Source organism: Rissa tridactyla, chromosome 4, assembly GCF_028500815.1.
Source record: "Rissa tridactyla isolate bRisTri1 chromosome 4, bRisTri1.patW.cur.20221130, whole genome shotgun sequence".
In the NCBI taxonomy this organism is placed as follows: domain Eukaryota; kingdom Metazoa; phylum Chordata; class Aves; order Charadriiformes; family Laridae; genus Rissa; species Rissa tridactyla.
The window spans coordinates 48,080,752-48,096,472 of NC_071469.1; the positions used below are offsets into that span (position 1 = coordinate 48,080,752).

At 48.1% G+C, this 15,721-nt stretch overlaps 1 protein-coding gene across 6 annotated transcripts in view; it reads right to left on the reverse strand.

Moving 5' to 3' along the window:
- Positions 1-818: 818 nt before the first annotated feature.
- PRDM11 (PR/SET domain 11) overlaps positions 819-15,721 on the reverse strand; it is a 44,525-nt gene continuing 29,622 nt past the window's right edge. For 3 of the 6 annotated variants that reach the window (XM_054199869.1, XM_054199868.1, XM_054199867.1), the window contains exons 6-8: positions 8,137-8,324; positions 4,386-5,036; positions 819-3,550 (exon numbers count right to left, since the gene is read on the reverse strand). In XM_054199869.1, coding sequence (XP_054055844.1) covers positions 1,386-3,550; positions 4,386-5,036; positions 8,137-8,324 — 3,004 coding nt within the window. In that variant the 3' untranslated portion in view covers positions 819-1,385. Of the gene's footprint in view, positions 3,551-4,385; positions 5,037-5,788; positions 7,205-8,136; positions 8,325-11,998; positions 15,527-15,721 lie in introns of those variants that run through there. The other 3 variants (XM_054199871.1, XM_054199870.1, XM_054199872.1) reach the window with 3 other exon arrangements.

The following is a 15,721-nucleotide window of genomic DNA, read 5'->3' on the forward strand; positions in this document are numbered from 1 at the left end:
TTTAAGAATAAAACAAAGAACCCCAAGCCCACAGAACAATCTCTTTGTGATGGAAGGTGCAAGTCCCCCATTCACATTTCAGCTGGACTCCGCATCCCTTCAAGAAAGGAAGAAATATTTCGCAGAAAGAAGCAGAACATCCCTTCTTCCTGCTGTCATCAGTCTGCTGTGCTGTGGAACATGTTACCTTGGTCACAAGAGAATACGTGAACCTTTGTAGGACATCATCACATGAATATAATCCAAGATAAACTTGCATTGATAGCTCCTGCCACCAAACCGCAGCAGGTTTTTCTTTCAGTCATTCCAAACAAAACAAAACACAACAAAACAAAAAACCCACAACAATCTAGGATTATAAAGACATAGTATAAATAATGTAAATTAGAATATAATTTTTTAAGCCTTTGAATCTCCGCCCAGAGATGGCTCTTGACTCATTGGCTGTCTAGCTTCCACAGCAGCCCTGGTTTTGAATGAATAGTTGTATATATATATATTTTTATCTCCTACAATATAAAAATATAAATGCAAAAATTTCCCCCTGCCTTCTCTATTTTGCTATTTTATAGTCTGCACATGACATCATGTTATAATATATGTATGATAGACTGGTACTACGGTTATCATAAAAGGAGCTGAAAGCCAAGTATTACTCTACAGCCCAAAAGTAGGGAGAACTGAGAAAGGGGCATCACAGTTTAGTGGAGGCATTTGTTTCTCAATCAGAAGAAAAACCCCAAATCAGGCCCCCAGCCTTGCTCTCCTGCCAGCAATCGCTGAGTGAAGAAAGCTCCCACTCGAGCGAAGAGAACTGGGTGGAGATGGAGAGACGGGGGCAACATAAACGCACGGGATGCTCTGTCGGAAATCAGAAATCTGACGGTCGTCAACAAAAGGCTCAAATGGCTCAATAACTGGACTGAACAACGGAAAGAGAGGCAGAGATTAAAACTGAGGGGAAAAGAACCAACCAACCAACCCCGAAACAAAACAACACAAAAAACAAGCCAACAAACCAACAACACACATACAAAGGAAACCGCCGGGAGGATGAGGCTGACAAAGACCCGTCGTCTAGCTTATAGATCATTAGGTTTGAACATGTAGAGTATGGCCCCAGCACATGCTTCTGAAGAATGAAATGTTGCCACCTACACTGCAGCTGCCATGGTTGGAGACACCAGTAAATGTCTAAACATTGTCTCAATCTTTAAAATTCTGCTTAGCTTCTATCAGACGCACATCGTCTTAACTTTTAAATTTTCAGTGTGGGTTTTTCCTTAATATATATAATATATATATATATTTTATATAATATATCAAAGTTTAGAGTATAGATTAAAAAAATTATTCAACAGCTTTCTGATCTGAGGCATTCCTTCCTAAATATCAGGGTAAAACTCAGAGCCATGGTCCATGCTCTGCAACATCGGCTTCTGATCAAGAGACGACATCCTGCTCAGCATTTCGGCTGACAGCGCGTAACTATTGCCCGACTTCTCCTCGAACCAACTATCTAGCGCCCTTTTGCAATCGAAGTTGGCAATGGGCGGCCCGTTAACAGCAATCGTCAACAGATCACTGAGCTGCTCCAGCGTGAGCCGAGAGCGGTTGTTTTTGCGCACTCTCTGCAGGGCCGTGCGCCCCTTCTCACAGCAGGCCGATGAGGTGGGAAGGACTTTGAGGATCTGAACTATTTTATTTAGGAGGGGGAATCTCTGTTTGTATTTACAAATGTGACTGAGCAAGTCTTTAAAACCATTTTTGGTATAATAATCCACCTTGAGTTCTCGCCACTCCATCAGCAGACTCCCTCGGGTGTCCATCCCCTCTCTGCAAACCTCTCTGGAAAATGATGGGACCATCTCCAGGTGTTCAAATATTTGTACCATATCCTCCTTCCCATAGCTCATGAGCTCATCAGTGCTTCTGGGCCAAGCTGCAAGGTCAAATACCTGACAGGCCTTCACAAATGTCCGGCTACGGGAATCAAACCTTTGGGCTAGGATCACCTGGGTCTTCTGGCAGATCTTTTCTCTGATTGACTGGAATTTGGCTTCAGCCACCCGTAGGTTTTTCACAGCAATGCCATTAAAGCTTTCGCGGAAGTTTTCCTCAAATTCCTGCAAGTACTCCCCAGGCGAGTCTGCTAACCGGCTGATCTCCTGGATGGCCTCCTCTATTTTATCGTCCACCTGTGACACAAGAAGGTACTCCCCTTGGAAGACATAGGCAAGGCGTGAAAGCACAGCAATCACATCCAGGAGGAAGTAGATGAGTTTAATCGACTGGTAGTCCATCAGGAACTGCAGGAGGGCCAATGCAATGGCAGAAGCGTCTGCCCTTTGGGTCTGGCCACTGACGTCTTTGAGATGGGCCACAACCTCAAGGTAGTCCTTGATTAGAGCATTGAGCACATTCTGCTCCCCAATGATCCACTTCACTGCTCGAATGTCCCCCAAGAACTCAGTCTCCTCGCACAGAGTGGCAGCAGTAACCCTCAACTCGCACATGAGTCGGGGAGAGTAACGATAGAAACTGAGCAGTTGCTTCAAATTGTTTTCTAGCTCCTCCAGGCATGGCAGTTCCTTCCCGCTGATTGCATCCAAGATTTCCAAGTGGGGCCTGTGTACCATAAAGGGCAGGCAGAGAAGCCAAGGCAAGGTCTTTCTGATTGTCATGTACAAGTTGGCTCTCAGGCTGGCTGTAATGTTAGCACCATCAACTCCCAAGCCAATAGTCGGCTTCTCGTCCTGCAGTCGTATTCCCAGGCTGGAAAAAGCCCTGTCTAACGCTTGGAGGTAACTGTCTGTTGTAGAAAAGCCCAGTTCCTGAAGAGACAGGAATTCAGTTGCTGGAGGCCCATCACTGCTTGTGTACTGTACATAAACTGCAACCGTGTCTGCAAGTAAGTCATCGCTCTGCCCGTCCAGAATGATGCTGAGGAAGGGAGACTGTCGGATGCGTTCAACCAGGTCCTCTCGAAGAGCCCGGGCGATATGGTGGATTAAGATTTGGCAGTCTCCCTCATTCATGTATTGATCCACCACCTTGAGTTCGCATTTTCTCAGTAGTTCTGCCAGAGGCCGAAAGTCGTAGTAGGGCCTGCCCTCCAGGGCCAAGTGGTAGGCTGTGTTGAAGAGCAGGGTCATATTTCGGCACATCTCTTCTGTCTTCTCTGGGTGCATCCTGAGCTTGTAAAGCTGCAGGCACTTCTTGTGGAGGTTGCTCTGGCTGTGAAGCTTTATCGTGTGTATCTTGAACTGCTTTGAGCCAATGATGAAGGCTGAAGTCCGCGAGGATTGCACTGTGTACTGCCTACAGACATGGCACCACATTTCATTCAATGTCGGGGAGTACCGCAGAAACCAAAACTTTTTAAGCCACTCTTGCTTGAACCGTCGTATCCTCCGGCCCGTCGCGGAAGACATTTTGGAAGGCTCGTCTGTAGCAGCAATCATGTCATTGGAAACTGACTCATCAGCAGAATCCACCTCTTGGTCGTCGTCCTCCATGATGGTGGGAACAGAGATGATGCTTTCTGAAGCTGTAAGAAAAAAAAAAGGAAAAAAATATGGCATTTACAAAGTTGCTGAGCTAGAGAAACATCCTACTGGTGACAGCAGAGCACTGCCTGATGAGCTGGCCACAACCTGCCCTCTCCTGCCTACAATGCACTACAGGTAGAATTAGAATCATGGCTTTGAAGGGAAAATAAATCAATGTTTCTGCATGTGAACTTTGTCTCCAACGTGCCACAATGGATAGCAAGAAATGACACTACATCCTGGCCACTTGCACAATACATGGTGTGACCCAAATATTCCCTTTAGTGAAGGCTCCTGGCTGCTTGACAGCATGTTCCTGGAGGAAATGGAATGTATCTTCAGAAAGGGACACATGTTTGTGGTAAGGCAGTGGAGGAAACAGAGAGAGTTTTCCAAAAAGGGACACGGTGGGACATCATTTCATACACAAAGAGCGCACATTCCAGTGTTACCACGGAGTCAATCAGACTTTCTTGGTAGCATGTGAGGCACTGCGGAGGGAATTCCGCTGTAAGAGAATGCATCAAAAATACAGCAAACAAACTGTCTGCAATGGAATGTCTTTTTTATTGGCAATGCATTATCGATTACAACGGCAACAAATAGAGCAAGTTGTCATACAGAGTCTTTCCCAGCCAGTGTTTTCCACTGTGCACAGAGCTGTGTCAGCTCCTGGCCCACCCAGTCACAAAACCTGACAACGAATCTTCCATGGAACCACGTGTTCACCTGAATACTCAGAGCAAAATGCTTTAGATGGGTACACAGCACACAGGCATCTCACTACTCTCCTTAGGCAGGGTTTGGAGAATGCTGTTACTCGGCAAGCCTTACCTGTGGGGTCCGAGAACTCTTGGAGCTCAGGTACCTGGGGCTGTAGCACGGGTGGCTCAGGTAACTTCCCAGATCTCAGCATGTCTAACTCGGCCTGCAGCTCCCGGATCTTCTTCTTCAGACGGATGCAGTTGGGGCAAAAGGAGGTGGTGGGGATTTCATGGGAATTGCCTTGTGCAGAGGCCAGTGACAGCTCAGTTGGGCTGTCCGCTTTGAGTGACAGAGGCTCTTCTTCCTCGTCTTCAAGGATGCCCACCTCTTTGGCTGAGCTGAAAGAGGAACCGTGGGGGACCTTCCACTCCCCCTCACTCCGGTTTCTGCTGAGGTTCAGGGAGCCGTGCTGCATGGCACTGCCACACCTCTCAAATATGTCTTCAGCCTGGTATTTAGATGCTTTTCTGATGGAAAGCGGCGTACTTGTTGCTAACTGGTTCTCTTCAAATTTGGCAGACTCCAAGGAAGCCTCCAGGACATCTTTGAAGATGAGGTCAATCTTTTTTTTCTTTGTTTGGGGGTGGGATTCCCCCTCGTCACAGCTGCGCTTGTAGGGGCTCTTTCCTTGCTTAAAGGTGGCGAGTTGGAGAGGCCCTCTCAAGTCCTCTTGAGTTTCCACATTCTTTTCTGACTTTTCCCTCTGCAACTTTTTGTCTCCTGGAAAGAAAAATGAGGGGTGGGGATTATCACCAGGAACCGAGCAACATCCCTCAATCTAAAAATCAAATGAAAAAAGAGCAAAAAGGCAGGCGGAATCCCTGCAGGTCTGCATGTTGTATTACAAACCAGGGAACTGACACAACTCAGTGGAAACCAAGGCTCGTGAGAGGAGGAGCCCTGCTAATGGGCACGTCTGCAAAAACAGAGACAGTCCTGGGTAGCCCCAGCAGAGTAGGACCCACACACTTTAAAGAGAAGAGAAACTACAGGCAGCTTGTTTAACCTGAAGGTATAACCAACCCGCGCTGGAAGAGGACTACAAGGTGAATGACTGATCGCGGAGGAATCTAACACCTAGAGCCCAAGAGCCATTTCGGCTGGCTGGAAGACCTGTGCCTATTTTGACTTGGTAAAAGGTATCAAGCGTACAGCAGTGCGGCGAGAGATTTGGACCATTTCATGACAACCCCAGCATCTGCGCACAACACGGCACAAAGTTTGCAAGCCCCGTTACTCTCGTTCAGTTTGGAGGCTGCTCCAAGTAAAAATAACTTGCACTCTTAAACCCCAAGGTACTCATTGTCAACTGAGCTACAGCGGTGAATGCCCTCCAAGGATGGGACATCTAGCTTGTCCCGGTGGATTCTAACAGTGTGGCCATTCAGTGATTAAAAAAAAAGAAATAATAAAAGCAACCTCATACAAATTATTAATTGTTTAAAATAAAGGGAATAGCCAGATTTCCTTACCTGGAAATTCAAAAGACGATAGGTTTGGCTCAATTTCCATCATTCTTCTATCTTGTAAATAACTTCAAGCATTGATGGCTTCCCAAACAAGACGCTGCGTTATGCTGATTTTTGGTTTTGTTTGCTTTTAAAGTGTATTCATGCTTTCATAAGAGTTACGGAGCAAAAGCTACCATTCCCTCTCTAAGGAGAGCAATGCTAAGAATGCAGAAAAGATGCAAGACTCGAAACAGTTAGAGTAAGGCACCGTAAAAAGGGCTGGCCCGAATGGCAGGGATTTTGCACTGGGTTTTGATGCTGGTTGGCAAACCCAGCCACTTCTTGAGCGAATCCATAACAACAGATCTCATTTTCAGCACAGTGATGAGAGTTTCTATGGGCAAAGCTCTGAGTCTCTGTCTTAGTATTTCCCGTTACCAACTATAATGACTACTGGCAGAGGTAGGGATTTAGAGAATGGATTCTTCTTTTTCAGTGATTTTTTCCCCCAACCAACTGAGTGGTTCAGCCCTATGGAAAAGCTAGAAATCACAAGACGATCCCTCATATTATTGGTCTCAACTCTATTGATGAGGCGGGTCAGAAATTACCAACGGAAACAAAACCCAGGAGCTGTGACATTTTTCTGTCAGTTAATAAAGCATGCCACTTCACTCGGCAGGCTCATCTGCAGGGGATTTGAAACTTTTTAAATAGAAAGTGACTCAACAGATTTTGGTGCTGCTCCCTGACCACCTCCCAGTCCCCTCCCAGCTGAGGCTGGATGCCTCACAAGTCTAGCAATGGCCCATGATGCTCCATTTTAGCAATGTCTCTGCGCTCCTTTTGTGAAGGAGCCCAGAGTTTTGTGCTGAGCCCAACTTGCTGCAGGATGAGCTCACCGAGATGTCAGGGGGTTTCTATGATGGTCTCTGCAGCCGCATGGGTTTCTACCTGAGCATGTGGTAGCCTATGGCAGGTCCTGAGGAGCCCAGAGGCAGATCTTCACCACGCTCGTAACACAGAGCAGGCTGTGAGTAACCATTTCAGCTCACATAAACCATGACACCATGACATACCATGACTAAAGGCATATCTGTATGGCAGGGCAATCATTTGTAGCCTTGGTGGCCCTCCAGAGCAGCTTCTCCAAGGGCACAGTCTTTCTCTTGCTGTGCTTTCAGAAAGTACTACGCCATCTGGACAACTAACATGTGCATGTGATGCGGCAAAATCACTGCAGCCTGTACCTAATCACTCAGTGATGTTTATTAACATAAAAAAGCACATTCACACCGATGTTAATTCAGAAGTGGGAATTGCCCAAGTACAGCCATCAAGACGTAACACTGCAAGTGCATAATAACTCCAAGGTGATGGAGGATAACCAGCTTTTTCAGGACATCTGATCCACCCCATGATTAAAGAGGAGACACCTTTTACCAAGTCAAGGCAGCAACAGCAGCTGTGTAATAATATACATGGGAACCTTAATTAGAAAGTTGTACTTAGTGTGGCTGCCCCTATGAGGCCCTGTCATTCTGTGGCTAGGCCTGGAAAGAAACGCCCTTAATTAACTTCAGGTCTCGGCATTGTATAGATGAACAGATGCATTAAGAATTTTTGCCTTCCTCTAAAGCTTCCCATATTGCTGACAGTACACTGACCTAAAGGACCGCTGGGTTTGTTCCAGCATGGCTACTCTTAAGATAAGATAACAATTTTTATCCAGGGACGAGTCAATCTGAAAAGTACAAAGCCTCCTGTACGTTGTACACGCACTCTAAGGTTGTGAGACTAAGGAGTCTCTAGCTGATGTCGCGCTGGTCCCAAATTATCTTTCTGAAGAAAGAGGAGATAAATTAAGCGAGGAAAATGGACATACAAACACACCAAAGAAATCTCTCTTTCATATGTATACCAAACCAGCTGGAGCTCCCTCAAACAAGCTGCTCACAGGAGCCAGAGAAAGCAGCTTGTTCAGAAGAAAAACCTAATGCCTGTCTGTGGGACCACCAGCTTGGCAACCTTCACGCCAGAAAGTCTTGTGGACAGAGGAGCTCTGTGATCCCCGGGCTTTGCATCAGGCCCTTGCAGCACACACACCACATGATACAACACGGCACATGACACGACAGGACACAGCACAAATCTATCTTGCATGATCTCCATGACAGTGGTTATATTATTCTTCTTGTACACCCATCCATCCATGCCGCGCAGAGCTCTCACCCAGAGGTGCTCTGCTTCTAGAAATGCAGCTGTCTTGGTACACCCTGTGCATCACCTACTTCACCCACCGCACTCGGTCCAACAAGTGTGGCAGCCCAAGGGGATCAGGGGGGAGGCTGGAAACGGAGGGGACTCACCGCTTGTGAGATTTCTGTTGATGGTCTCCTGGGACATACTGTGCAACCGCTTCATGTAATCCTCACTGTACCAAACCCGCAGCTTCTCCCCAGGGAGGATGTCACGGCAGGCACGGAAGTAAATCCTCTCGCTGTGCTGGAAGGCCATCAGGTTCTGCTCCCTCTCCTCCCGGGAGATGATCACGTACCTGAGGGCGAGGTGACAAGGCAGGCGTGAAGCACAAACTTTTCTCCTGTGTCCCCCTTTGCACCAGAATGACAACCACGATGAAGCCAGAATGACCTTCAGAGAGAGCCATAAACACTGCCAGACTGGAAAGCATGGAGTTATAAGTAATGGTGTGCAAATTGCCAGAGATGCAGGACAACGAGCACAGACACCCAGGGAACACTAAGCCAGTGGGTCCATTTCTGCTGTGGCAGGGATGACGGCAATGTACATCCAGTATGAAGGAATATCTCTGCCGGTAATGCTGACACAGACTCTCATGGGCAGAAATATCTTTGCCTAGTGATGGAAACAAGGACTTCTGGATTCCCCCCCATCACTTCACATCCCAGGGCTTTCTCCTTTGTTCTCAGGAGCATCCAGAATATGGCAGGGTACCTCTGCCTGTCTCTTTCCCAAAACCACCATCTTCCTTTTTAGCAGAAAACAGATTTCCTTGCTTCTCTCCTCTTAGACAAGCAGAATTAAGATACTCAGGGCAGAAACAGGGACACCTAATGTACATGGGAGTATTTGCTGGTTGTCCAAAAGAAAACCAAGGACATGCCAGTACTGGAAGGTTTTGCACTTGAGCGTTCAGCAGGGTGTGACATAAAAATACTAACAGCCCTACAAGCCTCAGGAAAGCCCAGCACCACATTTTGGGGATCTCCTGGCAGTGCTGACAGAAAGACCACTTCCTGGGCACGGGGTTTGTTTTCCTGATTTAAAACAGCTAAATTTCACTTCAACAGAAATGTATTATTTCACACTCCAAACAAGTGGCCCTCTGTGCAACTTGGTAAGACAGAGCTATAGCTAGGATCATAGTATTCGCTCTCACGCTCCCCATGCTCTTGCTAGAGGAGATGGAAAAGGCTCGGTAATACTGGTTCCAGCTGCCACCAACACGAGCTCATAACGCCCACCCATTACCAGGAGGAGGCCCTGTCATGGTGCACCCAGACGCAAGAGCAGACCTGAACAGTTCGGAGCTAAAAGCTTTTTCTTCTCTTATGCCATTTGCCATTATTCAGCACTCCCCGCCATAGTAACATCAATGAAGGTGAGCGGCACATGGCTTCTCTGACATCTCCTGCTACTAGTCCTTGTCCAAATGCTCCCTTATATCTCACAGGTAATTCTTTGGCTTAAGAAATCAGTCAGTTTTTCCTTGAATGCTCACCCCTTCTCCAGCCATGTGCACGCACAGATAAAGATACAAGCCCACCTGTGTGTAATCACACCAACCCCCACACATAAGGTCACAAACTTGGTGAAAATTCCCACAAAACACAGAAAACGAGTCTGCAGTGTCTCAGAGTGCCTCAGACTGAGGCTCCAGCAATTCTGGTTTTAATGTTAAGCAACTGTGCATGTGCCTGCAATCAGCTGTATTTTTCCTAATGTGTGCTACCCAGGATTCTCCGCAATCTTCAGTAATTATTTAAACAGCAGGCTCTGGCACTGCCAAAATTAGCTGAACATTGCCTTTTATTAACCCTTATTTTACTGTTGATCACAAAACAAAGAAACTTTTAAACCACCAGTTTTTGTATTTGAGAAGGAACAGAGGCCTGGACCAGGGTGGTGGGAAGGAGGTCCTGCAACAGCACACGGATAGCCCTGCCAGGCTGTCACTTCTGGGTGTTACTGGATCACGCCACAAAAGGCGTATCAGGTATTCAGACAGTCATGAGAGACACAATCCTTGAGATACAGCAATGTGCTGTGGTCAGTCTGATGCCCTGAAGCACAGGAGACGCTAGAAGATGCTCTCCCCAGGCCAAGCAAAATGCCAGGATGCTTCCTAGAACCAGTTAAGGAAAGGCCCTGCGGCAGCTCTGCATCCCGCTGCCCAAACACGAGCAGGAGCAATGGCAAGATCAGGCTGCCCCTGCAAAGGAGGCTTGTTACCTGCAAAGATTTATGACCCTGAAGTCGCTCACAGCTCCTTAGTACAACATAGAGGACCCACATCCCCGCAGCCAGAGACACTGAGGAATTCACGGGGCAGCAGCAAGACGGTCTGTTTTGTTCCCAGCAAACTGCATTTGACAGTGAGATTTAGAAAATTCTCTAAAACACAATTTTGCGTGGGAAGGGGAGAGCCTGGTTAAGTGTTCCTAACAGGGCCCACTTTTAGTATGAAGGATTGTATCAAGCATGAGCACGCTTCTCCTGTTCGCTGCTCGCCTCCTGCCTCTAAAGCCCTCCGAGTGTCTGCCTGAGAGCGTCCTTCAGCTCTGCGGCTCCAGCTGCTCCCGGGGCGGTGGGGAGCTGGGAGGCGAGCGCAGGATGGATGGCGTGGGCTGGATGGCGTGAGCTGTGACTGCCGCAACCCTGCAGCCCGGCACCCAGCGCCCGCTCCTGCCCAGCCTCCTGCAGCCACCGGCGCTGCCCATTACACCCAGAGGTATGAAGAAAGCCCTTAGCAGAGAGTTGTGGAATAAGCCAGTCGCAAACGTGTTTCTTCACAGCGGCTGGCAGCTAGTAACTGGTTTACGCTCCCAGAGAGGAAGCTTTACATCTGGGATACTTCCCTGAGGTAACGTAAATGAGGATGAGATCATCCACATACATGAACCGCTTTCGAACTAGTGCTGCCCAGCCCCAGCTCCAGCAACCCCGGGGGCACAAATGACACAGGTTATGAAGGATTGCGTACAACCCAAATTCCAGCCGTCGGTCTGAGACACCTCGTGCCCCTGCACACCACAGGTTAGAACCAGGCGCTTTCCCGAGGACGGAAGAAGTCCCTCCACACAATGGCAGGCAGGGGCACGAACTGCCTGCTGAGGAGAAGACAGACTGTACCAGTCCGCCTTTACTGACATATCTTCCCGAGGATGAAGCACTCTTGTCCTGAGCAACCCTTCCTGTGAAGGCTGGAACGCAGCCAGTCCCCCTCCTGATGCCAAACGCTCAAGCTGAATGGAGGCAAGGCGGCTACCTCGGTGCAGATGCCCAGGACAGGCACAGCTAGGCTGACACAAGTACTGCCCACAGATGGGCATGGCCCTGCTTGAACAGCAGGTTTCCCGAGGGACCATGATCCCCAGAGGAAGAGCAGGGTTGGGACCACCGCTGGGGCAGAACTGGTCACCCAGAGCTGCTCTCGGTCCTGCAGACAGGCATTGCCACCAGCTGCAAATAGGTCATTTCACGTCCTGCTTAGTTCCTGGGATGAGCCAGGCTCAAGGACACCACAGACTCTGCCCAGGCTACTCAGGACCAGCCATTGCACCAATGGAGACCATTCATGACCCATTTGCAGCTACTGGGGCTTGGATCAACTCCAGGGGTGCGGGAGGCACAGCTCCTTGCTCCCCAGGGGCACCTTTCCCAAAAATCATCCTTATCTCCCTTTTTTCTAAGCCACAGCCCACTCAGGACACCAAATTGCCAAGTTTTGGGATGGCCCAGTGAGCATGCCCAGAAAAACATCAAGGTAGTTTTTGGCAGCTGGAACCATTCCTTCCCAGGAAGGGAATGGAGCAGCTGGGAGAGACAGCGAGGAGGAAGGAGAGCCCTGCAGCTGGAGGAAGGCTCAGGCTTCCGCCGCCCTTCCCCAGAATTTGCCCCGTGCCTCCCCTGCCCGCTGGCCCCTTTGCTGCTCACCCTCTGTCTGGTCCCAGGGGTGCTCCGCTGACACCCTGCCAGGGCAGAGCACTGCAGGGAAAAGGCCACTGGCCTTTCCCAAATCAATGTCAGGCGCAAAGCGAGGGCAGGAGGTCCCACGCATGAGAGCTGCCACCAGCCCAGGGAGATGCTACAGGGTGCCATACCCAGCCAGCTCTCTAATGCCGAGTGCCCTCCAGGAGACCCAGCATCCGTGAGAGGCTTGTAACCAGTTCAGGCAAAAATTGCATGAGAGAAACAAATGACTCAACAGCAGCGGTGTTAAAAGTGTTATATATTTATTGCATTCTTAACAAAAATACTTTTAAAGAGAGAATTTTTTCAACATGTACAAGACATGGAGATATTGGGGTAGAGCATAGCAGTTTGCTTTGACACGGGCACTTACTTCAACAGCCAGTTAACATGTTGGGTGCAGGAGGAAGTATCCTTTGCGAGCCAGTACAGAAAAGCCACTCCATCAAGGGGTCCACACAGGGCAGGAGATATGTCCCCAGATCTGGGCCAATCTGTAATAGTCCACAGAGGAAACTGGGGGAGACATCAGGCAGTTTATGGTACAAAGTCCTTCCTCCTGACCAGAGGCCAGGCTTTGGGGGTTTGCATTGAAGGCTGTGCATCCTGCACCAGGACAATGGGGTACTCTCTCGTTAACGCGTCCGCGTGGGCAAACTGATGGCAGCAACAGTGCCAACTCCCTCCAGTGCCCAGCACCTGCGGGAGTCTCCTCCTCTGCAGACCTGAGGGTTCCTGGAAGGGATCCCCCCCGACAACATCAGAGGAGTTAATCCTATCAGTATATCCATGGGAGAATATCAGCAGGGACCAAATATTATAAAAATATAAAATACCACTTCTAATATATAGCAGCAGCACTGTATTGACTCAGAAAGCCTTTTAAGACATATCACCATTTTTTCAGTTCTCTGTGATTCATAAATTAGATCCACTTCTACCAGATTTCCCAATCTTCCCTTCAACTGAAGAGAGACTGTGACTTTTGCAGAATACAAATGTTACAACAGAAGTAAAATGACATCCTCAGAGGCAGGTGAGCGAGTACTGCCCTGGTCTGACAACAGCAATACAAGGAATGTCTTCTGCATGAAACCAGCGTGGGTCATTCCTCAGAAGAAAGGAGGTTTTTCTCCTTGCCAGACCTCTACTTCCTTGAGCAAGGGCCTTTTACCGCACCACTAAAAATAAATTACTTGAATTGGAATTACAGAACAATTTAAAAGAAGAAAGGAAAAGCACGTCAGGAATGCCTGACACAGCAGACTTACAGTGAGCTTTCCAGAAGAGAAGCTAGTGCACTATACTTTCAAAGGACAGGCCAGACAATTAAAGAAGATCCCTCAAGATCACGTAAAATGAGCAATCCTTCTGCTATACTGAGCTGCCTATGTTCAATTTCCACTGAACTTTATACAACTTTTTGGACAAGTCTTTAGTCCAGACATTGCATTACGATGTGCATTCATATTAACTTGAATAGTTTCCTGCAACCCACCTCCAGATACAATAGGACAGCCCAGGGAGCAGCAGCGGGCTAACTGTGCGCGGGTAGCACCTTGGCCCTTTTCCCTCCTGGAGTGTAACATGATAATGGTCCCGATTTTTCCAGAGATGGGGGCAGGATGGTAAGTGTGGATGTACAAATCAAGGAGAAGACAAGACACATTGTAAAAAAGCTGCCACATTATGTTCTCACCACCTGAGGTGACATTATTAAAGCCTAGTTTCAGAATCAGGGTGGTACATGGGAACGTCATGCAGCACTAAAGCAATTTAAATGTTGTAGCACAGTTCTTTCTTGCATCTGTATGGGGAAAGAAAGCAGTACAAAACCAGCATGTCTAAAATTTTAACCTATATAGCCATGAATTTAGATTGTAAACTCTTCATGATAGGAGAATACAGTACAGATCCCACCCTAAATAACACTGAGTACGTGCAAAGTAACTGTACTGGAGTTGACAGAATTACAGTGATACAAAACCAAACTGTTCATGAGGTCAGAAGCAGGCCCTACACCTTCCCTTGTTTCTGTGCAGTCTCTCACATTTTGAAGAGGGTGAGGTGGTTCAAATCTAATGGTTATAGCATGCAAGAAAATAATACCATACAATTCTGTTTAAACGTTGTCATATTATGAAATAATTGTATTTTAACTGCAATTGTGAAGGGTAGGTAGGGTTTTCAGACTGGAGCAGACAAAGATTAAACTCTCTGATCTAAGTGCATACGGTACTGCAGGATCCAGGCACGTGCCATAGCAGCCCTTCTCAGCAGTCCAAAACCGCACAGTGCTCAGACCTGTCCTCCTGTCCCCAACATCGTGTCTTCTGCCCTTCCTTGCACAAGCTCTGCTTTTACACCCCTCTCCCCAAACCCTGCGCGTAAGTCACAGTAAGCCCTGGATTGCCCATTATTGCTGAATGCAATATAAAAATAATGAGCAATAAGAGTCTTTAGAGCTGTAAGGATGTATCTCTGCACAGTGCATATACTCATTTGCAGGAAGATGATGGGAAGGCAATAGGTAGGGTAAATTTCTGGGTTGATTGCAAAGGGAGCTCTGTAGTACACTATCCCAGTAATTAACATTTCACAGGCACGAGAAGAGATCAAGATAATGATTCCTATTGCATCTCTTAGCTTATAGAGCATTCAAAGCATGGGGATGCCAGTGAAAACTCCTAATCTCTATCAACAGAAAGATATCCTGCACTCCAAGCTCTGTAAGATTTGAGATTCTTCTTTGCCGTTGCAGAGGGCCAGCCCTACTATTCAGCTGCCATAATTCATACTGCTCTGTTAGCTAGCAGGGGGACGGACGGGTTGGGGCAGCTGTTAACCTTCCCCACGGAGTATTGATACACATGGAGAGGCCACGTGAGCATGAGTCAGCTCAGGAAGGGGCACCCTTCTTTATTTTACATAAAGTAGACTAAAAATGATGTTTTCTCTTTCGTGACCTGGTAGTCCGTGCAGGAGGAGTCTGTTTCGGGGGGTTTTGGTTAGACTCTGCACTGGGCTCAGGGGGCTGTTTTGAGCAAGCTGCTTGCAGAAGAGACCCCTGCATGACACTAGGATCCTGTATCCTATGGAAAGCCTGGACCCCATCACGGATTTCCGACAGGGTCTGGCACATCTGGCCAAGCTGGCTGGTGAGGTCAGCCATCCTCTGACCGATGACATGCATGCTGTCTGCCATGTCTCTGTGAATAGCCACCAGCTCCTGGCAGAACTGCCTGAACAGGTCTGTTTGCTGCGTGTGGGAATGGAGAAGCTGGCGATCAAAGCTGGAGAGGGGCGGGCTCCTTGTGCGGGGGTGTGGGGGTCTGCAGGACGAGGTGGTGCGCGGGGACGGACAGTGCAGTTCCTGCCTTTGGCGGGTAGCTTCTGAGTGCTCTGATGAGGAAGAAGTGCGGAGGAAGGAGGGCCCAGAAAGCTGGTTGACTCCTGCACTGGCCCTCTGTAGCGATGAGAAACGGTGTTCCCGAGAAGTGCCTGGCATCTCTTCGTCTTCGTCAGCTTAAACAGAAGAGGAAGCATGAATTATTAATGTGAAATCTCTCACAACTCTGACTTCTGTTTCATGGTATCACATGGAAAAAGGGTTTTCCCCTCCCCCCAAGTCTGCCAGTTGGGACAAGCCTGATGCTCCTGATGCTTAACTCAACATGCATGTGCTGCAACGTTAGCATCTGGGTGAGAAGCTTAGCCATA